Raw genomic sequence first — 25,150 nt, 5'->3', positions numbered from 1 at the left:
GCAGAGGACGCAGAAGACACAGCAGCGCCCGGTGGTGGAACGCGGACAGGTGACTATAGCAAGTGCCGAAGGGCCCGAGCAACGAGGGGTCAGTATGTGATTTCTTTTTTTTTTTAAATCGCCGCAACAGCATATAGGGCATAATAGTCTATGGAGCATCTTATGGGGCCATAATCAGCATTTGTGGAGCATTATATGGGGCAAATGTGTCTATGGAGCGTCTTATGGGGCCATAATCAGCATTTGTGCAGCATTATATGGGGCGTATTTTGTATGGAGCACCTTATAGGGCCTATCATAAACTGTATAGAGCATTATATGGGGCTCCTGATTCAATATGGATATTTGTTGTGAATTGGGTTTCTGGGCTCCCCCGGTGGTCACTGGTGGTACTGAACTTGTGTGCTTCATCTCCTCTGTTCACCTGTTTCCATCAGGATGTGGGAGTTTTCTATTTAACCTTGCTCCTCAGTCATTTCTATGCCGGCCAACAATGTTACCAGAAGCCTTTCTGTTGCATGTTCCTGCTCCTAGACTACTATCAGCTAAGTTGGACTTGTAGTCCTAAGTTTGTTTTGCATTTTTGTTCCAGTTCTCTGTGTTTGAATATTTCTGAGGCTGGAAGCTCTTGTGAGCTGAAATTGCCACTCTAGTGTCATGAGTTGATATTAGAGTCTTAAAGTAATTTCAGGATGGTGTTTTGAAAAGGGTTTTCAGCTGACTGTGAAGTTCCCTTTTCTGTCTTCCTACTATCTAGTAAGCGGACCTCAATTTGCTAAACCTATCTTCATACTTCGTATGTCAATTTCCTCTAAAATCACCGACAATATATGTGGGGGCTACTGTCTGCCTTTTGGGGAAAATTTCTCTAGAGGTAAGCCAGGTCTGTATTTTCCTCTGCTAGGGTCAGGCAGTCCTCCGGCTGGCGCTGGGCGTCTAGGGATAAAACGTAGGCACGCTACCCGGCCACTGTTAGTTGTGCGGTAGGTTTAGCTCACAGTCAGCTCGAGTTCCCATCTTCCAAGAGCTAGTCCTTTTGTATGCTTTACCACGGTCTCTTGCCATTGAGAACCATGACAGTTTGGCCGGCCAAGGGTTAAAATAATTGGCAGAAGAAAGGAGAGAAAAGAAGTCTGCAGAGAATTTTTTTTTTTTTTTTTTTTTCTTTCGGAGTTTGCTCATTAGTTGATTCACTTGCATCTCTGCTTACTGCAGCCTTCGTCTCTCTCTCCTTCTAATCCTTGAATGGTTCTGATTTCACCTGATAAAAATGGATCAGCAGAGTTTAGCTACAGGTTTGAATAATCTCGCTATGAAGGTTCAAAGTTTACAGGATTTTGTAATTCATGCTCCTATATCTGAACCTAGAATTCCTTTACCTGAATTTTTCTCCGGGGATAGATCTCGCTTCCAGAATTTCAAACATAATTGTAAATTATTTTTGTCTCTGAGATCTCGCTCCGCTGGAGATCCTGCACAGCAGGTCAGGATTGTAATTTCCTTGCTCCGGGGCGACCCTCAGGATTGGGCATTTGCTTTGGCACCAGGGGATCCTGCGTTGCTCAATGTGGATGCGTTTTTCCTGGCATTGGGGTTGCTTTATGAGGAACCTCATTTAGAGATTCAGGCTGAAAAAGCCTTGATGGCCCTGTCTCAGGGGCAAGATGAGGCTGAAATATACTGCCAAAAATTTCGTAAGTGGTCTGTGCTTACTCAGTGGAATGAGTGCGCCCTGGCGGCGAATTTCAGAGAGGGTCTCTCTGATGCCATTAAAGATGTTATGGTGGGGTTCCCTGTGCCTACAGGTCTGAATGAGTCCATGACAATGGCCATTCAGATTGATCGGCGTTTGCGGGAGCGCAAACCTGTGCACCATTTGGCGGTGTCTACTGAGAAGGCGCCAGAGATTATGCAATGTGATAGAATTCTGTCCAGAAGCGAACGACAGAATTTTAGGCGAAAAAATGGGTTATGCTTCTATTGTGGTGATTCAACTCATGTTATATCAGCATGCTCTAAACGTACTAAGAAGGTTGATAAGTCTGTTTCAATTGGCACTTTACAGTCTAAGTTTATTCTGTCTGTGATCCTGATTTGCTCTTTATCGTCTATTACCGCGGACGCCTATGTCGACTCTGGCGCCGCTTTGAGTCTTATGGATTGGTCCTTTGCCAAACGCTGTGGGTTTAATTTAGAGCCTCTGGAAGTTCCTATACCTCTGAAGGGTATTGACTCCACGCCATTGGCTAGTAATAAACCACAATACTGGACACAAGTAACTATGCGTATTAATCCGGATCACCAGGAGATTATTCGCTTCCTTGTGTTGTATAATCTACATGATGTGTTGGTGCTTGGATTGCCATGGCTGCAATCTCATAACCCAGTCCTCGACTGGAAAGCAATGTCTGTGTTAAGCTGGGGATGTCAGGGGACTCATGGGGACGTACCTTTGGTTTCCATTTCGTCATCTATTCCCTCTGAGATTCCGGAATTTTTATCTGATTATCGTGACGTTTTTGAGGAGCCTAAACTTGGTTCACTACCTCCGCACAGAGATTGCGATTGTACTATAGATCTGATTCCGGGCAGTAAGTTTCCAAAGGGTCGTTTATTTAATCTATCTGTGCCTGAACATGCTGCTATGCGGGAATATATTAAGGAGTCCTTGGAAAAGGGACATATTCGTCCTTCGTCATCTCCCTTAGGAGCCGGTTTTTTCTTTGTATCTAAAAAAGATGGCTCTTTGAGGCCGTGTATTGATTATCGGCTTTTGAATAAAATCACGGTTAAATATCAGTATCCTTTGCCACTGCTTACTGATTTGTTTGCTCGAATAAAGGGGGCCAAGTGGTTCTCTAAGATTGATCTTCGTGGGGCGTATAATTTAGTGCGAATTAAGCAGGGGGATGAGTGGAAAACCGCATTTAATACGCCTGAGGGCCATTTTGAGTATTTAGTAATGCCTTTTGGTCTTTCAAATGCCCCTTCAGTCTTTCAGTCTTTTATGCATGACATTTTCCGTGAATATTTGGATAAATTTATGATTGTGTATCTGGATGATATTTTGATTTTTTCGGATGACTGGGACTCTCATGTCCAACAGGTCAGGAGGGTTTTTCAGGTTTTGCGCTCTAATTCCTTGTGTGTAAAGGGTTCTAAGTGTGTTTTTGGGGTTCAAAAGATTTCGTTTTTGGGGTACATTTTTTCCCCCTCTTCCATTGAGATGGACCCTGTCAAGGTTCAGGCTATTTGTGATTGGACGCAACCCTCTTCTCTTAAGAGCCTTCAGAAGTTTTTGGGCTTTGCTAATTTTTATCGTCGATTTATAACTGGTTTTTCTGATGTTGCTAAGCCGTTGACTGATTTGACTAAGAAGGGTGCTGATGTTGCTGATTGGTCCCCTGCTGCTGTGGAGGCCTTTCGGGAGCTTAAGCGCCGCTTTTCTTCCGCCCCTGTATTGCGTCAGCCTGATGTTACTCTTCCTTTTCAGGTTGAGGTCGACGCTTCAGAAATCGGAGCTGGGGCGGTTTTGTCGCAGAAAAGTTCCGACTGCTCCGTGATGAGACCTTGCACGTTCTTTTCTCGTAAATTTTCGCCCGCTGAGCGAAATTATGATATTGGTAATCGGGAGCTCTTGGCTATGAAGTGGGCTTTTGAGGAGTGGCGTCATTGGCTTGAGGGGGCTAGACATCAGGTGGTGGTATTGACCGACCACAAGAATTTGATTTATCTTGAGTCTGCCAGGCGCCTGAATCCTAGACAGGCGCGCTGGTCGTTATTTTTCTCTCGGTTTAATTTTGTGGTTTCTTACCTACCGGGTTCTAAAAATGTGAAGGCGGATGCCCTTTCTAGGAGTTTTGAGCCTGATTCCCCTGGTAATTCTGAACCTACAGGTATCCTTAAGGATGGGGTGATATTATCTGCTGTTTCCCCAGACTTGCGACGGGTCTTGCAGGAGTTTCAGGTGGATAGACCTGATCGTTGCCCGCCTGGTAGACTGTTTGTTCCGGATGATTGGACCAGTAGAGTCATCTCGGAGGTCCATTCTTCTGCGTTAGCTGGTCATCCTGGAATCTTTGGTACCAGGGATTTGGTGGCTAGGTCCTTCTGGTGGCCTTCCCTGTCGCGAGATGTGCGAGGTTTTGTGCAGTCTTGTGATGTTTGTGCTCGGGCCAAGCCTTGTTGTTCTCGGGCTAGTGGATTGTTGTTATCTTTGCCTATTCCGAAGAGGCCTTGGACTCACATCTCCATGGATTTTATTTCTGATCTCCCTGTTTCTCAGAAGATGTCTGTCATCTGGGTGGTGTGTGACCGTTTCTCTAAGATGGTCCATTTGGTCCCCTTGCCTAAATTGCCTTCCTCATCCGAGCTGGTTCCTCTGTTTTTTCAAAATGTGGTTCGCTTGCATGGTATTCCGGAGAATATCGTTTCTGACAGGGGAACTCAATTCGTGTCTAGATTTTGGCGAGCATTCTGTGCTAGGATGGGCATTGATTTGTCTTTTTCGTCTGCTTTCCATCCTCAGACTAATGGCCAGACCGAGCGAACTAATCAGACCTTGGAGACTTATTTGAGGTGTTTTGTGTCTGCGGATTAGGATGATTGGGTTGCCTTTTTGCCCTTGGCGGAGTTTGCCCTCAATAATCGGGCTAGTTCTGCCACCTTGGTTTCTCCTTTCTTCTGTAATTCGGGGTTTCATCCTCGTTTCTCTTCCGGTCAGGTGGAGTCTTCGGATTGTCCTGGAGTGGATGCTGTGGTGGAGAGGTTGCATCAGATTTGGGGGCATGTGGTGGACAATTTGAAGTTGTCCCAGGAGAAGACTCAGCAGTTTGCCAACCGCCGTCGTCGTGTTGGTCCTCGTCTTTGTGTTGGGGACTTGGTGTGGTTGTCTTCTCGTTTTGTCCCTATGAGGGTTTCTTCTCCTAAGTTTAAGCCTCGGTTCATCGGCCCGTACAAGATATTGGAGATTCTTAACCCTGTGTCCTTTCGTTTGGACCTCCCTGCATCTTTTTCTATTCATAATGTCTTCCATCGGTCATTGTTGCGCAGGTATGAGGTACCGGTTGTGCCTTCCGTTGAGCCTCCTGCTCCGGTGTTGGTTGAGGGTGAGTTGGAGTACGTTGTCGAGAAGATCTTGGACTCCCGTGTTTCCAGACGGAGACTTCAGTATCTGGTCAAGTGGAAGGGCTACGTTCAGGAGGATAATTCTTGGGTGACAGCCTCTGATGTTCATGCCTCCGATTTGGTCCGTGCCTTTCATAGGGCTCATCCTGATCGCCCTGGTGGTTCTGGTGAGGGTTCGGTGCCCCCTCCTTGAGGGGGGGGTACTGTTGTGAATTGGGTTTCTGGGCTCCCCCGGTGGTCACTGGTGGTACTGAACTTGTGTGCTTCATCTCCTCTGTTCACCTGTTTCCATCAGGATGTGGGAGTTTTCTATTTAACCTTGCTCCTCAGTCATTTCTATGCCGGCCAACAATGTTACCAGAAGCCTTTCTGTTGCATGTTCCTGCTCCTAGACTACTATCAGCTAAGTTGGACTTGTAGTCCTAAGTTTGTTTTGCATTTTTGTTCCAGTTCTCTGTGTTTGAATATTTCTGAGGCTGGAAGCTCTTGTGAGCTGAAATTGCCACTCTAGTGTCATGAGTTGATATTAGAGTCTTAAAGTAATTTCAGGATGGTGTTTTGAAAAGGGTTTTCAGCTGACTGTGAAGTTCCCTTTTCTGTCTTCCTACTATCTAGTAAGCGGACCTCAATTTGCTAAACCTGTCTTCATACTTCGTATGTCAATTTCCTCTAAAATCACCGACAATATATGTGGGGGCTACTGTCTGCCTTTTGGGGAAAATTTCTCTAGAGGTAAGCCAGGTCTGTATTTTCCTCTGCTAGGGTCAGGCAGTCCTCCGGCTGGCGCTGGGCGTCTAGGGATAAAACGTAGGCACGCTACCCGGCCACTGTTAGTTGTGCGGTAGGTTTAGCTCACAGTCAGCTCGAGTTCCCATCTTCCAAGAGCTAGTCCTTTTGTATGCTTTACCACGGTCTCTTGCCATTGAGAACCATGACAGATATTCAAAAACTCTTAACCTACTGATGTCTCAATTAATTTTACTTTTATTGGTATCTATTTTTATTTTTGACATTTACCGGTAGCTGCTGCATTTTCCACCCTAGGATTATACTCGAGTCATTAAGTTTTCCCAGTTTTTTGTGGCAAAATTAGGGGTCTCGGCTTATACTCGGGTTTACTTATACCCGAGTATATACGGTACTCTGCTGTTCAGGGGTCCTTACTAGCACTACGATTGTTTCAATGTGCACTTGTTAGTTGTTGACCTTGGTGTTAATGCAGCGCCCCAGAGTCCTGGTCATTGCAGTACTGTGGCTCCGCCACTATGGGGAGCTATGGTACATCTGATGGCACTGAAGGAATTCATCTGACCAGGTATCACATACACCAATTCATTTCACAGTCGGGCCTCCAGGGGGAGCTAAGGGTGCTATTCATTAGGCCACTCCTCACATACTGGTAAAACTGGGGGTCAGGCAGGAAGTTAGGAGAAGAAAGCTACTGGGAATCGAACAGGCAACACCTTGTGGCAGAGGGTGTTGCGGGGAGAGACCAGAAGGGTCCCTGTCAGGTTTGGGACCCTGACAGAGGCCTGGCTACTAGGAAGGAACGTTACGGGACCGTGCCTGTACAGTATAGCGGCGGTGCCCTAAGAAAGGATAAGAAGCGAGATTTATTGTGCTGAGTGAGAAACGAGATCAAAGCAAGAAGGAGAATACCAGTAGGAGTCGTGCTGTAAGACCGAGGCAACATCCTACTGAGGCGCACAGCCGGCGGCCGGAACGCCGAGGAAGTATATATATCTAGCTCTAAGCAATACTTCAAACCAACGGCAGGACAGTCAGTCACAGGTGGGCTGTCTCACCTAAATCACCTAAGAAGACATAGGGGGCAACCTGTGGAGAGGGGCGACTCTAGGGTCCCGGAAGAGCTCCGAGCCTACCCGTCATATGGGTGCGTCCCAATCATAACACCGGGAGGGACGGAGGATTAGCAGAACATCATCTAATCGAGTTGTGAGGGAACACGAGAAACAGACACAACAGTTGTGGGGACTATCCCGTAAGCACAGCAGGGGAGGACCGCAACACATAGCGCTAGCAGGTAGGCACAGATTTCTACCTGCAAGGAGAATTCTGGAGGTGCCATCGGACCGGCCGGACTTACGCAGCCCGGTGAACCGTATTCCGGATTGAGGACCCAGAGATCTTCAGTAAAGAGGTAAAGAGACTGCAACCCTGTGTCCTCGTTATTTACTGCACCGCACCACCACCACCTTTTCATTGAACGCCCCCCGCGCTGGCAGGGCCACGGACCGGGCCTAGCCACCGTGACAACCCCAGAACAGAGACTCAGAGGCCCGGCACCGGGTGCCCCTCGGCCCTGCGGCAGTGGGGGCGCTGCAATTTTGGCGTCATGAACAGGATCTACTTAAGCCTGAAGGATCAGGTCATGCGTGCCTTGGAACTGTGATTTGTAGTGCTTGGACTGTGCTTTATTGGAGAGACTGTGTATTGCCATTTGCCGCCAGAAGTTACCGCCAAAACCGCCGCCATTGCTACGCCAAAGAAGGAGGGCGTGCCATGGGAGGAGACTACCAAAGTGGCGCCAGAAGCGGCGACCGCCCCCTGCACCTCTTGCTGCAAAGCGATGACCTGCCCCAAAGCAGAGGACCTCCCCCGGATTTGCAATGGCGGGAACCAGGTGAAGAAGGAGCTCGACCCTGGAGAAATGGCGGAGCCAGATGCATGCATTGCCACCGAATGTCGGACAGCGATGATGATCAGTAAGTGCCCGAGTGACGACGAAGCGACCCCGGCTTGCCCTCACCCACCGGAAGCGGACCAGTGCCCGCCGCCACGGAAGGGTCTGAACTCCTTGGAGCCGGCAGCGGAGGAGCCGAGCCTACCTATCCCAACCTCGGAGCCAGCAGAGGAGGAGCCATGGGGAGCGGAGCCGCATCCGGAGGCTGCCGAGGAGAAGCCGCGGTCCGGGCTGCAGCCGACTCCAGCGTCCTCGTTAGCGGACCGGAGCGACATCGGTGGAACCACATCAGACGCAGGTATGGAAAGCGTCCCTGCTCCCCCGACCGACCCTGCTCTTCTGACCGATCCCGCTCCCGCGACCGCTCCTCACCCCAACAATAACCTTTTCCTCTCGGCGGAGCTGGTGGTGTCATCCCCCGACGCAATGGGGAGGCTGGTACCCCCACCACCGACCCAGATGGGGGAATTCCTAGATGTGAGCTCGGAGGGAGTGATTCTCCGGTGGGAGACCCCCCGAATTGGGCCGGATGGAGTCCGGAAAGAAGGCCACACCGTTGCCGTGCTCACTTGGGAACAATATAAACAGTGCCTGATCCTACAATGGAAAGACTGGAGAGAGACAGAACAAACTACCGCCACAGCCGTGGACCAGGGGCCGAAGCCTGTACGGTCAGGAGATGTCCACCATCGGCTGATGTCGTGCAATCTATTATGAAGATAAACCTCGATACCATGAGAATGTATATAGTTCAGTTAACTGTTTGTTTCCTGATTTTGCTGCTAAACCCGTCCAGGGTTAACTCTTAAAGGGATCCCTTTGTTGACCCGGGATCCCTATTGCTTTTTGGTTATTTTCTATTTTTCCCTGTTATCAAGAACTGCCGAAATCATTAACAATGCATGATACAAACTCCTTGTATATAGTTTGCACCTTCTTAAAGGTGCTCTTTACTGGTTTTACTTAGAGACGGACTCTTTGCGAAGATACCGCACCGGAGTCCTTGCGGAGTACGGACTGGTAGCTTGAGAAGCTGCGCTACCTCATAAAGACTTGGTCCCCTCTTAAAGGGGATGTTCACCTGTTGCACTTATGACAGTGTTGCCTTAAGATGGTTGAATGGCAATAATGTTTTAAAGGAAAGAAAGTGATGATGCTGATATGTAAAAGTTAAATGTAACCAACTAGATAATTGTAAGAAATGCTGATAATGTTCCCTGAAATAAAGTGATTATTGGGAAGGTGCAGTAGACCCGTAGGGGTAGACGTAGTGTCCTGCATACATGTTAGTAAGAAAAGTAGTGAAGGAAGTTTAATGTTTCATTTAATAGAGAATGTTTAATGATGTGCTAGAAATGAGGACAGGAAGTGAACCCGTAGGGGTTAGTGGTGAGTCCTTCTGGGAGCCATGTAGAGATGGCTCAGTGATCCTGTACTGAAAGTTGGATGTTATGTTCTATACTATGTATAGTAGTTGAAAAGGCAGAAGGCCCGGGCTGAAAGGGGCGGTCCTGTATAGAAAGGAGAGGCAGAGGCCTGGAGCAGTTAGGACAGGCGGTCCTGCAGACTTAACGAAGGAGAATGAAAGAGGAAAAGTTAATTAGTATTATAATGTTTATAAGAAAGTCTTTAGTGGATTAAGTGTGTACGTCCTTAAAGGCAAAGTTAAATTATGGTTCAAAGTCGCACTAAGTAGAATACCCGGTTGGGTAAAAGCAGTTATTTATAGAATGTTATCTATAATATTTAACCGTGTTTGTAACGTTCAAGTGTCCTCACCTCCCATAAAGGGAAGCTCTGTTCAAAATTTGCTTATTGTTGTTGCATTTTCAAAATTGTATGTCTTTTTGCTAACCTGTATTGTTGTTTCTTCCCAGTCCAGGAGTACTGGATTTAACCGGGGGGGAGTGCAGCGCCCCAGAGTCCTGGTCGTTGCAGTACTGTGGCTCCGCCACTATGGGGAGCTATGGTACGTCTGATGGCACTGAAGGAATTCATCTGACCAGGTATCACATACACCAATTCATTTCACAGTCGGGCCTCCAGGGGGAGTTAAGGGTGCTATTCATTAGGCCACTCCTCACATACTGGTAAAACTGGGGGTCAGGCAGGAAGTTAGGAGAAGAAAGCTACTGGGAATCGAACAGGCAACACCTTGTGGCAGAGGGTGTTGCGGGGAGAGACCAGAAGGGACCCTGTCAGGTTTGGGACCCTGACAGAGGCCTGGCTACTAGGAAGGAACGTTACGGGACCGTGCCTGCACAGTATAGCGGCGGTGCCCTAAGAAAGAATAAGAAGCGAGATTTATTGTGCTGAGTGAGAAACGAGATCAAAGCAAGAAGGAGAATACCAGTAGGAGTCATGCTGTAAGACCGAGGCAACATCCTACTGAGGCGCACAGCCGGCGGCCGGAACGCCGAGGAAGTATATATATCTAGCTCTAAGCAATACTTCAAACCAACGGCAGGACAGTCAGTCACAGGCGGGCTGTCTCACCTAAATCACCTAAGAAGACATAGGGGGCAACCTGTGGAGAGGGGCGACTCTAGGGTCCCGGAAGAGCTCGAGCCTACCCGTCATACGGGTGCGTCCCAACCATAACACCGGGAGGGACGGAGGATTAGCAGAACATCATCTAATCGAGTTGTGAGGGAACACGAGAAACAGACACAACAGTTGTGGGGACTATCCCGTAAGCACAGCAGGGGAGGACCGCAACACATAGCGCTAGCAGGTAGGCACAGATTTCCACCTGCAAGGAGAATTCTGGAGGTGCCATCGGACCGGCCGGACTTGCGCAGCCCGGTGAACCGTATTCCGGATTGAGGACCCAGAGATCTTCAGTAAAGAGGTAAAGAGACTGCAACCCTGTGTCCTCGTTATTTACTGCACCGCACCACCACCATTCACCACCACCTTTTCATTGAACGCCCCCCGCGCTGGAAGGGCCACGGACCGGGCCTAGCCACCGTGACAACCCCAGAACAGAGACTCAGAGGCCCGGCACCGGGTGCCCCTCGGCCCTGCGGCAGTGGGGGCGCTGCATTAATACTTTGGCTCTCTTGGATTGCTTCTTTACCCCATACTGGACTTTGCCAATTTTTGAACTTTTTCATGTTTCCTCTTTTTTTTATCTTGATGATATTTTATATGCTTGATATTTGTCACTTTTAATTTTTCCTAATAAACTTGTACCTTTTTAATTCATGTTTGGTGGTTTGTTGTTACTTCAGTTTGTAGTGATTTCACAAGTTTTCCATATGTATTTGAGTACTCTATAGCTTTATTCTCTTTCTATTGAATCTTAGCGAGAACATCTTAAAATATTGTGGGCATGTTCTCAACCTGGATGTATGACCTGTGCTGCATGAATATGGTTATAGTGGGTATCACACAATGTCATGATGTTATGACTTATGAGTCCTAGGAAGCAACAGAGACAGGAGGAGCCGAACTAAAGATATTGGCCACAGAAATGAAGTTTGGCTGCAACAGAGGCTTAAACATGAGATCAGATCTGAATACCTTGATTCTTTTTATCCATCTCTAATAATTACAAAAAAATGGTAGAAAATATTGAGACTGTAAACATTTCATACCTTTTTTAAGAGTTTTAGAAGAACAATGCCACACCCTTCTCCTCTTCCATATCCATCAGCTTTATTGGAGAAAGGTTTACTAATACCATCAACAGAAAGCATTTTCGCTTTGCAAAGTGCAACAAAGATGCGAGGTTCGATGATACAGCTGACTCCGCCACATATCGCCATCTCACAATCACCTTAAATATAAAAAAAAGGTTAATTTTAACACAAATTAAACAGAAATGTACAATACTGCTCACTATTTTAATTGAACAATGACTTTATGGGAGATTAGAGATGTTTTATGACCTCCAAGATGAGTTGTTCGATTTCTCTCCCTGATACTACTAGCAAGATTCACCAAAGTTCCAAGCAGATTCCACATTTAGATTAGACCTTCACTGTGGCTCTGGGAAGATTTTAGAATTTAAGCTACAGAGGATAATGCAGGAATCCATTTACAAAGAAACTATTTCCTTGAGATCACCCTTTTCATTGCCTTCTTCCTCCAACACTCATAACAGGATCTCCCACTCTTATATTAGTCACATCAGGCCCCTCTTTTCCCAGACCATTCTGCAGGGTCAACTTCCATTCCCTTTCTACTCATGTTTTCTTCTAAATGTATGCTATCGGTGCATTATCCCTTCCAACTTTCCCACAGGAATAAAAACTGTGTCCTCTTTTACCATTACCCATTGTAAAGCACAGTCAGTAAAATAAAGGCCCCCATACATATTTGATAGACAGCTATTTCCCCTATACACAGAAATGCTTAACTCTATAAGAGAGCTGCTGACTCCAGACTCCTCCAGCAGTGGCTTATCTTCTGAAGATAAATAAGATCCACCAATGAAAATCCAACAGGCTGGATCCTTCTCTCCCCCAACATCATCTGTTAGGTGGATTTAGGACCCCTACACACAATAGACTGTGTTAGTGTTGGCGGATTGCACTAAATAGATTTAATGAGGAAGTGCAATCACAACTCGGGGTCCACCGTGCAGAGATGTAAGGCCATGTTCACACTTCGCGTTTTTTACCGCGGATCCGCGGATCCACCGCGATTTTGATGCTGCGGGTCCGCAGCAGTTTCCATAGCGTTTACATTAACATGTAAACCCTATGGAAATCGCAAACCGCAGTGCACATGCTGCAGGAAAAACTGCGCAGAATCGCAGCGGTTTAAAACCCGCAGCATGTCACTTCTTTGTGCAGAATCGCAGCCATTCTGCACCCATAGAAATGCATTGAACCGCTTACTTCCCGCATGGGGCTGTGCCCACGATGCGGGAAATAAACGAATAATGTGCGGTTGCTACCCGGGGTGGAAGAGAGGAGACTCTCCTCCAGGCCCTGGGAACCATATTAGTGTAAAAAAAAAGAATTAAAATAAAAAATGATGTTATACTCACCTCTCAGCACTGCACGCGGCCGGCCGGTCTCAGTTGCTGTGCGAACAGGACCCGTGATGACGCCGCGGTCACATGACCGTGACGTCACGAAGGTCCTTCTCAGCACAGCATCTTTGGAACCAGACCGCCGAGTGCAGCACTGAGGAGATCCGGACATCAGAGGGTGAGTATAGCCAATTTTTATTATTTTTAACATTACTATTGATGCTGCATATTGCTGCATATGCAGCATCAATAGTATAGGCGGAAACCCGCAGCGGAAACCGCGGAACAAACCGCGATAAATCTGCAGGGATAACTGCAGCGGGTTTGCCCTGCAGATTTATCAAATCCGCTGTGGGAGAACCCGCAGAGGTCACACGCAAAGTGTGAACATGGCCTAAAACTGCAGCTAATGTGAACAATGAGTTAACAAAGAGTTAAAAATTACTCAGTGAGCAGCACATGAAGTAGTGTCACTTGCACACAATAACGAAGCTGATGCTCTGCAAAAGAGCCGTGTCACTCGCACACAGCAACGAAGCAGATGCCCAGCAATAGAGCCGTGTCACTAGCTCACAGCAATGAAAGATATGACACTAGACATGATCCCTGTTAACTTCACAGAGGATCGAAGCTCACCAATGGAGCAGGTAGCAACAGTAGTCAGACAGTCAGTGACAGCACTCAAACAACTCCTCTCTGGAGGTGCTGGAATTCTAGTGGCTATACGCCAGCCCTGAATCCATACGAACAAACTCCTCTCTGGAGGTGCTGGAATTCTAGTGGCTATACGCCAGCCCTGAATCCATATGAACAAACTCCTCTCCGGAGGTGTCGGAATTCTAATGGTTATCAGCCGACCCTGAGCACGTGCTGACACAGACCACACAGTTGCAAGGTACACTCACACATGAGATTAGGTTAATACTTGCGCACCAGTGTGCACCTCTGAAAACCTTTTATATGTGCAGCTCAAGTCTAGTCGGACAGGACCTTGCCCATGGACCAATCCGGAGCTACCACATCACCAGAGCAGCTGACGACCGACCACGAATGTGACGTCGCCACATTACGAGCATGCTCAGTAGGGTGATTTCTGGACTTAGTCTCCAGAGTGTTCGCTCTTCACTGACTACCTCTGGTTAACATAGGCTTGGCTGAAGAGCCACCAGTAACCAGACAAATATCACAAGCCTGAGCAAGACCCTGAGACCAATGTCTATGCTCAGCAGCACCTGCAGCGGTCAAAGCAGAATGGGAGACCGCAGATGCAGACAAGGCTTGGGATCTACCCTGTGAAGAGGGAGAATCCCGACGCCTAACAGACTGTCGCATGATTCGGCTGATATCAGCATTTTCATCCATATATCATGCAGCATATTTGTCCATTTAAATATGCATTCAATGGGCAGTAAACAACCATCAATCCAAATCAAAAGTAATGTTATTGAAGAAACACCAATTAACAGACCAAGACCCAATAAAAACATGTAAAAGACAAGGATAAATACCTTAAAAGGAGGCGGAGGAAAATGGGCACCATGAACCATGAATAATAGAATTTAAAAAAATGTAAAACATATTATGCACAAGAAATGTGGTGATGGGTCCAGCCAATTAACCAAAGGGATGATAATGCCTGAAAATGATCACAAGAAAACGAACTGTAAATAACTATATAAAGAGCATGTATAAAATCTATCCGAAAGGAAAGAAATAGTGTCAATGGATGGAAAGCCAAAAGGTAATAAATCAAATGAATGTGCCATTTATTCATGGTTCATGTTTTTTATTGTATCTTGGTCTGTCAATTGGTGTTCCTATAATAAAATTGCTTGTGTTTTGCATTTATGGTTGTTTCTTGTCCATTCAATGCAGATTTTTTTAGGTTTTGCTATTTGTGTCTGTTTTGAATTGGTGCTTCATTGCACCTACATTTTTTATATTTTTCTATTTGGTTATTTCATTTTATTATAGGTCCAGGGTTATGATGTCCAACACAAAATCATGACGAAGCATGGCCCAGTTAGTGCGAAAGATGTCAGGAGCCGAAGAAAGACACAGCACCATATAAAAGAAAAGGCCAGACTGGCCCGAAGACGACCACAAGAGCAGTGATATGCAGTGGGAATCGGGAGGGTGTTAAATATTAATGATTAATTGAATTATTCTTATTCTCAATTCTGTACTGAGCACGTTGTCTTTCGCTGACATTACAAATGCTATTCCTGTATATATAGCTCAGAGTAAGTTAACACCATATAGAGAGAACACGTGTTCTATGGGACATATATAATCACAGCTCTTAGGAGGATGGGGGGGTCACGTGAGGCCTGTCACCTTGGGCCTTCTCTCCTTCATTCTCCATGGACTTCATACTACTCACAGAAGGAATGAACAGCTGGTAGCCATGATGACTTCTATTCCATGACAGACAGACACCATTTACCATTCAGAATCTCAAAAATGGACAATCTGTTCGTAACTATTTCACCTATTTTATGTTTTGCTGCAATGTGGTTTTTCTGTGGAAAATCCAATAAACCACTACATTTTTTATGAAAATATCATGACATTTTTCTTTAAGAGTATATCGCATCTGGTAAAGAATTCTGATTAAATAAATGTGCGAAATAAGCATATTTAACAGAGGGTTGGATGAGAATCATGTTTTTCTTAAAGATATCAATCCAGCCTTGGTATATTTAATTGTTTTTACCTTGTCTGATGGCTTGGCATGCATAATGCAAAGCAACTAAGGATGAAGAACAGGCAGTGTCAATTGATAGGGATGGTCCCGTCAGATTAAAGCAGTATGATATCCTGTTAGCAGCTATGCTCGTTGCTGTCCCAGTGCCACTGAAATGATTAATGTTTTCTGGAGAATTATTATAGACACTTTCGGCATCTCTGTTCATGAGACCTGGAAACATATAAAATAGTACATTATTCTAAGGAAACATCGTCTTCATTTATTTACTTATTCTGTAGTGGATTAATAAAATTGTAATGAGCACATATCAAAATAATATTTATGAAGGACATAACAAAAACGTAAAATTCTAATAATTGACAAAGTGCAATGTAGTTAGTGAATGGCAGAGCAAATAGTAATGGAGGTGATGATGACATATAGAATAGGTGCATTGGCATAGGAGAATAGAGATCATTTGATTTAGTTTAATCACCCAGAGATCAGAAAGATGCCCACAGCCCCAGAATAAAATGCTTTGACGGGTTTTCAAGCTTCGAAAATCACTGTCGCGTTTTGCAGTTTGTTTTAGAAAACAGACCGTACTTTACTCATCCTCCCCGGTATCAAGAGCTGAGTATTCACTGCTGCTCCAAGTGTCTGAAATATTTTGCAGCGCGTACGTCACTTCAATAGCACAGCAGCTCTGAGGCTTGTGCCGTAAGATCAGGCAGAACCGCTGTGCTCAGTGCTTGACTGCAGTGCTGTCAACATGACTCAATGCGGGACCCAGGAAGGGAGAGTAAAACAATCTGCAGCCTAGGAGGGAATATCAGCCCTTTATATCAGTTAGCATGATAACTGATAAGCCTCTATCGGGGCTTTGAACTTTTTAGAAGATAATAATATGACCCCTGTCGGTTTTATCTACAGGACATCTCGGGACCCTCTGTCTATGATGAAGAATGAAGATGGACTAAAACACGAGTAAAGAATGAAAAGTGGTCTGGTCAAATGGTCAAATAACTAATGGTAATGCGTAATACAGTTAAAGAACCTATTTTAGTTAATTTACTAACCAAAGTACAATCAGGAGTGTGCATAAAAATTACTGGGCCCTGTAGACAATCTTAGCATGAGTCTCACACGTCACCAAGAGCTCAAAGAAATCCAAATATTGGTTTTCTGACATAGCAGGAGCTGTGTTAATACAGTGCTTCCTAACTAATCAAAGGGAGCTCCAGTTCTTAATTTCTTTCCCTGATGCAGATTTTTTATGGTGTTATTTATTTATAGATTTTATCCAAATACCCAATAAAATAACCCAAAATCTTCCATTAAAAATAAGGTAAAAGAAAAACAGAAAAGAAGAAAATATTTAAATGGTCTTTGCTCCTTCTAAAAGGTACCAGGACAAAGCAGGTGATTTCTGACACACTGTAGGTAGCATTACTCGACCTGTCATTCCGTAGAGCACGGGTCCTCAATGTTTTTTACCTTGAGAGCCACATTTCACTCTGAGAGTCGGTCGCTAGCTACAATCTGCCCTAACAAATTATAGAAGCCATATTGCAACCAATAATAGATAACTAGTTTTTTAAAAGGTTATCACTAGTGGTTAAAAGGACATTCTAGTTATATTGGGTCAGGGGGCGAGTGTATTTACTACTCTTTTATGCTGTATACATATGGCCATTATAAGACTTGGGTCAGTCACATCTGCAAACTTAGAAATTGAGTAGCTCTGTGTAGAGCTCCCTGTGCCTGACCGTATAGCGGATGGGTGCAGGATCTGTCTGCTACTTATATACACTAGTGGGTGCCTGGACATCCGGAATTTCTAAGGTAGTATTAGCTGTCATGTGTATGATACAATGTCAATAGCCTACAACCTGCAGTGATCCTTAGTCTGCTGAACCGCTGCACGACCAGCTCTACCCTCTCCTACTGTATCCTCACCCATCCCCTGTAGACTGCGAGCCCTCACGGACAGGGTCCTCTCTCCTCCTGTACTTATGTGTGCCTTGTATTGCTCATGTTCATTGTGTTTGTCTATATTTGCCCCTTTCACATGTAAAGCGCCATTGAATAAATGGCGCTATATAAATGTATAATAATAATAATAATAATAATAGCCATATAGGTTAAATAGGCAATACACATACCTTATATGATATGATACACAAGAGGGTTATATTGCTACTATAGCTTTGATTTATTTTTTGCTTGATGTCTTGTATATCAATTTTACCTTATATCTCATCCTATATGATATTACGGATACACTAAGTATACCTTATTGTGTCTCATCATACTAGGTGATTCTATGTTTATATCTACTGCAGTTGTGTCTATTATGCTTCAATTTTCACATACATATACTGTACATACTACCTATTACGCTGTATGCTGCAGGTTTACCCACCCATTTTTCATTTGTGGTGTTTTTTCTGCTTTTAAATATGTACATTATATTTTGATTTTATACTTGATTATCTAAATAAAGTGTATTGCCGTTTTAATCCTGGTCTTTAAGGCTTTTGCTGGTATCTAATGTATAAGATTATTTATGTAGGTGAATTCAAAATTATGCAGAAGCATTCAACTTAATAAATCTGTAGCTTGAAAAAATCAAAGTGTATGGGACTATAATGCACCTGGTCTGCACAATTAGTGCCCAAATTTGGGCCATTTATGGCACTATGAGTGTCGTCTATGCAACTTACTTATCTTTGCAAACTTTTTTATTATTACACTTCAGGAAAATTTTGTTTTCTTACCTATAAACACTCCAGTGTTACTTCCGTATATAGTTTCGGAGGCATAACCTGCATCTTCCAGAGCTCTGTATGTGCATTCAAGCAGTAATTTTTGTTGCGGATCCATATTTTCAGTCTCCGATTTATTAATTCCGAATACTTTGTTGTCAAATTCATCAATCCTAATTAATTAATAAATGAAAAGGTGCTTTTAGGATTTTTAGATGTATAAAGAACTTCTTTACAGTTTACATATACAAAGTTATTATGACACAGTACTAAATTCTAACATCACTATTACAATTCAAACCCCACTTAATAGATTAGTTCTAAGCAGTTGTTCAGTGTAATAAATTGCCAGGTAATTACAGGCTTTGAGCACCAGAGCCTCTCTTCTTAGAAAACGATTCTAATATTCATTTTGGAATTATCCCTAAATAGGAAGTGTGTGTGTATATATATATATATATATATATATATATATATATATATATATATATATATACACATTTTCCATAATTATATTTTCACATTTTAATATCAGTTCTGAAGAAACTTTCAAGTTTTGCTCACAACAAATCGGTTGAACAACTGACTATGAAAAAAAAATAGAAAAAAATACTCTACTTTTTACGTAATCCTCACCCCATATTGGAGTGAGTTTGCGACTTTTTGCATTAAAGATGCTGCACAACTTTTATAAATGTGTCATCAAAATAAAATGACGCAAAGCAAAACAAGCACAACACACATGATAAATTCCTCCCAGTGTACTCACCCATTTACAAAAGCTGCTCGACTGGTATATATTTTGCCTGGTTTGGTTTGATCAGCATCATACCATTTTTTCAGATCAAATCTTTCTTCTGGTATCTCTGTTGCACAATTTTTCCCATGAAAAATAACTTTCCAAAAATTGTCAACTCCTTCACCTAGTAAATGAGCATTTTAATATTATAAAAGAGAATTGTTTCAAAATAATTTTTATCACACAATAGTCGATAATTATAAGATAAAATAAACTTAAAAGAAATGGAAAGAAGAAACTTCTGCTTTCTAATTTTATTTTCCTTTTATTATATATTTTTTTATTTATGTTTAGAATATATTTATATTCCTTAGAATAAGGTAATAAAAGTCAATCAATAATTTGTATGTAACCCAAAATTATTTGTATTAAAAATATTGAATTTATTGCACCAAAAAAATCTCACATACTGTTTTTGACATAAAAGTAAAACCAGTTCTGACTCTTGGAGTGTGGAGCCATACCATAGAAAAAAAACTAATTTTTTCTATTTAATGTACTATTGTGCAAAAGTAGTAAAACATATAAAAAGCTGTATATATTTGGCATCACTTTAACTACACAGACCTGAAAGATAAAACTAACTTGGGAGGCCGCTTTAAATCTTAATTTTAACATTATGAAAAAACAACAAGCTTTTGCTATCGAGCATAAATAACATGTTTTTGTAATAATTTATACAACAAATGAAAAAAGTTAACACTCAATGCAGCAATGCAAAAATACAAAATTTTGTTAAAATTCTCACTTGCACAAATACACTTATAGTTCACTTTCCCTACTTGTAAAGTATGCAAGTGAGGGCAACAATTAATTTTCACAAGGAGTTACACGAGAGACTGTGACTGTTATAGAGGGCAAAGCCAACAGGCCGAACGTAATTATTATTATTATGTTATTACTATTATTGTATTACTTAATATTAAGCATAGCTAAAGGGGTTTGAACGGAGTATATCTTAAATCAATAGATCTTGGAATAAAAATAATTTCCACAACTGGATGTGTTTAAAAAAATGTTCCTGTGCTGAGATAATCTTAGAAATGTGCCCCTGCTGTGCACTGTGTAATGGCTGTGTCTGATCGCACAGGAACATGATCTGATCATACCACAGCTACTGGGCAGGAGGGGAGACAAAAGAGGAGATACAGACATTAAAGCATGGGATCACAGATGCTGCTTTTTGTGAGGTAAATCGTTTTTAAAAACAGGCAGGGAAATGTTTTACCTCACAGAAAGCAGCATCTGCAATTCCAAGCTGTCCTATCTGTATACTATGCTTTCCTTCCTTCCTTGGTCAGGAGCTGTGATATGATCAGACGATGCTCCTGTCCGGCCAGACACAGCCCTGCAGCTCCCCCTGTATACAGTTCGATTGATGGGCAAAAAGATCCTTCACACAGAATGATGATCCCACAGCCCCCCAAACACTATGATATTTCCCAAACCAGTATGATGTCCCATCCTCGTAGTATGAGGGCCTCCATAGTACTGATCTGTGCTAAAAAAAAATGACTTACCTAACCTCGTTCTCTCGGATGCACTACTTTACTGTACACTGTGTGGACTGAGGCTGCAGGCACGGTCTAGTGATGCACTCGCTGCACTGAGACTTACCGTAGTTCCATAGGCTGAATAGTGCCATGGGTTTTAAAGCTTGAAGTAGTGTAGGCTTGTAAAAAATTGGTTCAATTTGTATATGACACCCACTATGCCATCAATGATATTTTAAGACTACCCGTTTTAATTGTGAACCATGTTTTATAACACTCACTCACCTCCAGGGAAATTGCATCCTATGCCAACAACTGCTATGTGATCTTCTCCCTCCTCCATCCTGATCCTCTAGCTCTGAAGAAAAAAATAGGCAGAAGATTAGCGTATTTTCTTCTTATGATAGAAAGCAATTACTATATCTAACATTTTGCTGAATGATTAATTCTGTTATTTTTTGTTGTATTTAAGTTGATAAATGCTACTTTTCATTTTTGCTTAAAAAAATAAGTTCTGGTGTCATATTAACAGTTTACGCCTTTCTAATTCCTACTGTTGAAAGCTATGTTTCTAAGATATTTTTTAGCAATTTAAATTATCCTTGGATATAAGGACATTCATGAACTAAGGCGTATTTGTACAACACTTTAAGTGAATGTCCACTTTTTATCACATTAACCTGCTCTGTGCGTTCCTGTCTCTTAAGTTGCCATTTTGGGCATTTTTGAGCACTTGGTGTTGGTCACAGGACCCAGACCCCCACTAATCTATTTGCAATAAGCAGATCAACTTCATATACGAAAATAAGATCAAATGTTTAGTTATTTTAAAGATTAAAAAAACAGTTTAAGCTGCCACTAGAGTGATTTTAAGAGCTTATCTTATATTATCGCTATCAAGATCAACATCCTATTGAAGAAAGTATGCCAGGAATTATTAGTAGTGATGAGCGCAAGTGCTTGTTATTCGACTTTGCCGAGGGTGATCGGATATGCACCGAGTAGCACGAGTGCTCCAGTGAGATGTTTTTGTGCCCGCAGCCACACGTTTAGTAGTTTTTAGAAAGCCATAAAACATGCCTGACAAACATGAAGTTAAACAAGTGGCTCCAGGGAGGTGAACATCTTGCTCGAGCACCTTCGCTACTCAGTGTATACCCGAGCACCCTCGGCAAACTCGACTAACGAGCATTTGGGCTCATCACTAATTATAATGGCTATTCAACCCTGAAATACATTTAAGAAAAATATGCCATATGGACCATATGGAACAAAAGTTTATTAATAATTATACTACAAAGTTTTGCCTGCCACATGTAAATGAAAAACTCATTTTCTAAAAAAAGAAAAGATAAATCATTCTTGTACATTTATATTTCAATTCTTTCCCATTCTCCGGTCCCCTGCTTGCAGTGATTTCTAACATTCTTGTTATAGTGCTGTGAAAAAACAATAATAGAGTTGCTGTTTTTTTAAAATTTGCCCTCTAAAAATGCAGAATATAAAGCAAGAAAAAAATCAAAATGGTATTAATGAAAATCACAAATCATCCCTCAAAGAACAAGTTCTCAAACATCTCCAAAGTTAGGCTCCGACAACAGAAGAATTGAACAACTACGGTTCTTGGAACACATTAATTAAATAAATAAAAAATAGCTGTATCTTTAAATGTCAACATAGTTGCCCCTAAGGAGGTTAAGTCTATTGATATAACTAAGAATATTTGCAATGACTGACAGAAAAGAGGAACCATGAAAATGGCAAGGGATTGAAACACAAAGTGAATTGGAGAGTTGCCTGCATTCATTATGTAGTGATTAAACTATATTTATCATAGCATAAAAAAAACTTTATACAATAAGAAAATATCTTTATCTAAGGAAAAAAAAACAGATTTAAAATGTTATGCAATTTCCTATTGTTAAAATTCTAAAACAATAATAAAATAGATTACCTTACTTTCCAGTAAATATTGACTTTGCTAAAGCTAAACAAAAAGGTTGTGTTCAACGGCAGCTCACTTTTATTATTATGTGCACAGAAATTTCCAAATCAAATTTTCCAATCACAACAAAACTGAATTCTATCATGGTACAATCCTTTGTATAAGAGGCTTCAACAGCAAAAAACAGTACTCTCAATACTTACATGCCTAGGATATTGAGTGATGGGAAACTGATGAGATTCCCTCATTTTGTACTTTCAACCCACCAGCCCATCCTTATTTTTGATAACTTGGGTTTCCTTAGAAGAAGGATTGGCTGTGATAAACAGAGATAGCTTTATATGACTTAATCTAGAAATTGAAAGTGACAAGTAGGGATAAGTCAAACTGTGTTTGCCTCGTCAATGAATTGTTGTTTTGTTTAGTGATTTTTACTTCCTTGTTGGGTTATTAACAGACTCCTGGACATTAATTTAGTTTTTTACTTCCTTGTTGGGTTATTAACAGACCCCCGGACATTAATTTAGTTTTTTCACCACTGTCATTTATTTCATAACCTTTTGATATGCTTCATCAAATATTAGTGCATTTTCATTGACACTAATCCGTCTTTTACTTGGTGTACATAATATTTTCATTTTATCCAAAGGATTCGTTACATATTGTTTCTTACCTTTTTTACAATCAGCCAAAGAGAGTGCTTAACCATATGCTTTACACTTCTCAAATGTGTCATGCACTCGTCTTTCAGAAAATCAGTTGCAGCAAGATACAGTACGAGCCTAACTGCTGAAAAGTAGGACAAGACATTGGGAATGGGAATATGGCTTCACATTCCCTTATTGCATATGGAGCGCCCCCAGACGCAGGGCCGCGGGGTACTCGGTACCGGGCTTCTCTGTCAGTTCTGGGGTTGTCACGGTGGCTAGACCCGGTCCATGACCCTGCTAAGGGGCGTCCAATGAAAGTTGTAAGTGGTTGTGCGTGGTGCAGGTCGCGATGAATAACGAGGACACAGGGTTGCAGTCTCTTTACCTCTTTACTGAAGGCTTCAAGGTCCTCAATCCAGAGTACGGTTAACAGGGCTGTCTGAGACCAGCCGGTCCGATGGCACCTCCAGAGTTCCCTTTGCAGGTGGAAATCTGTGCCTACCTTCTAGCGCCTGTGTGTTGTAGTCCTTCCCTGCTCAGCACCATGGGATAGTCCTCACAACTGTTGTGTCTGTTTCTGATGTTCTTTCCCACAACTTATGTCTGTTCTGGTGTTCTTCTCCATCCCCCAGATGATATGGATAGGACGCACCCGTATGACGGGTAGGTCTGGAGTTCTTCCGGGACCCTAGTGACGCCCCTCTCCCACAGTTGCCCCCTATGTCTGCTTAGGAGATTTAGGTGAGACAGCCAACCTATAACTGACTGTCCTGCCGTTGGTTTGAAGTAATGCTTGGAACTTAATAATTCCTCGGCGTTCCGGCCACCGGCTACGCGCCTCAGTAGGATGTTGCCTCGATCTTACAGCACGACTCCTACTGGTGTTATCTCCTTTTTGCTTTGATCTCGTTTCTCACTCTCCACAATAAACCTCGCTTCTTGTCCTTTCTTGAGATACCGCCGTGATGTAGTGCAGGCGCGGTTTCTTAACGTTCTTTCCTGTTCGCTAGGCCTCTGTCAGGATCCCACCCCTGACAGGGACCCCCCTGAATCTTCCCCTGCAACACCCTCTGCCACAGGATGTTGCCTCGTTCCAACCCAGTCAGCTTCTCCCTAACTTTCTATCTAACCCCCAGTTTTACCAGATTGTGAGGAGTGGCCTAATACATAGCGCCCTTTGCTCCCCCTGGAGGCCAGACTGTGAAGTGTAATGTGTGACTGTGATACCTGGTCAGGTGAACTCTTTTAGTGCCATCAGACGTACCATCACTCCCCTTAGCGGCGGAGCATCAGTACTGCAACGACCAGGACTCTGGGGCGCTGCACATACATAGAACTAACTCATTCTACAGCACTATACACAGAATTTAATCACAGTTCTTTTAAAAAAAAAGTTTAAAAAAATCATTACTTCATGATAATGGACACCAGATAGTTCCTTAGATATTGTTATTGTGGTAATAGATGTAGTTGTTCCAAGATGACGCACAAACTATGATAGCATTGGGAGGCACATTTTCAAGATAATAATTCCTGACAAATTATTAACCTCTAGTTATAGCTTAACGTGAACCTAAATGTTCTAATAATAAAATAATAATAAAAAGATACATCAATGCTAAATGTTAGAATGAGTCATTGTTGAAAAAAACATGTAGGAGAGATAACGGCACCAAGATGGGGTGGCTACGAGCAATGTTACAGTATGTCTTCATATTTCAGGAGTAAATAACTAAGATTGGATTTATATTAAAACCATTATAAGTTATATTTCTTAACCACTGAAGGGGTTTTTGACCTCTAAAAACAAAGCAACATCAGTCCAAAATGCCAGAAGTTCAGTTTAAAAAAAAATAAAATGGGAGAGGATAAAAGGAAGGGCTTTTATTGGAATCTTTCTTTGTTTTCCATTGCTTTGTTAATTCCTTAATCCCTTTGTCTCTTCCCCTCCCTTCTCTTCTTTTTTCTATATCCCTGTCCTTCTCTTATAT

The 25,150-nt window shown here is 42.8% G+C and overlaps 1 protein-coding gene across 1 annotated transcript in view; it reads right to left on the bottom strand.

Annotated features, from left to right (window-relative positions):
* LOC143781706 (mycolipanoate synthase-like) overlaps positions 1-22,733 on the bottom strand; it is a 30,064-nt gene extending 7,331 nt beyond the window's left edge. The window contains exons 1-6 of the mRNA XM_077268451.1: positions 22,713-22,733; positions 20,850-20,922; positions 19,042-19,195; positions 18,285-18,445; positions 15,532-15,735; positions 11,431-11,612 (exon numbers count right to left, since the gene is read on the bottom strand). Coding sequence (XP_077124566.1) covers positions 11,431-11,612; positions 15,532-15,735; positions 18,285-18,445; positions 19,042-19,195; positions 20,850-20,907 — 759 coding nt within the window. The 5' untranslated portion in view covers positions 20,908-20,922; positions 22,713-22,733. The remainder of the gene's footprint in view (positions 1-11,430; positions 11,613-15,531; positions 15,736-18,284; positions 18,446-19,041; positions 19,196-20,849; positions 20,923-22,712) is intronic.
* Between the last annotated feature and the right edge of the window lie 2,417 nt (positions 22,734-25,150).

Source organism: Ranitomeya variabilis, chromosome 6 (assembly GCF_051348905.1).
Source record: "Ranitomeya variabilis isolate aRanVar5 chromosome 6, aRanVar5.hap1, whole genome shotgun sequence".
NCBI classification, from domain to species: Eukaryota; Metazoa; Chordata; class Amphibia; order Anura; family Dendrobatidae; genus Ranitomeya; species Ranitomeya variabilis.
Note: the sequence above shows the minus strand (reverse complement) of the source record. Positions and strands in the feature narration are given on the sequence as shown.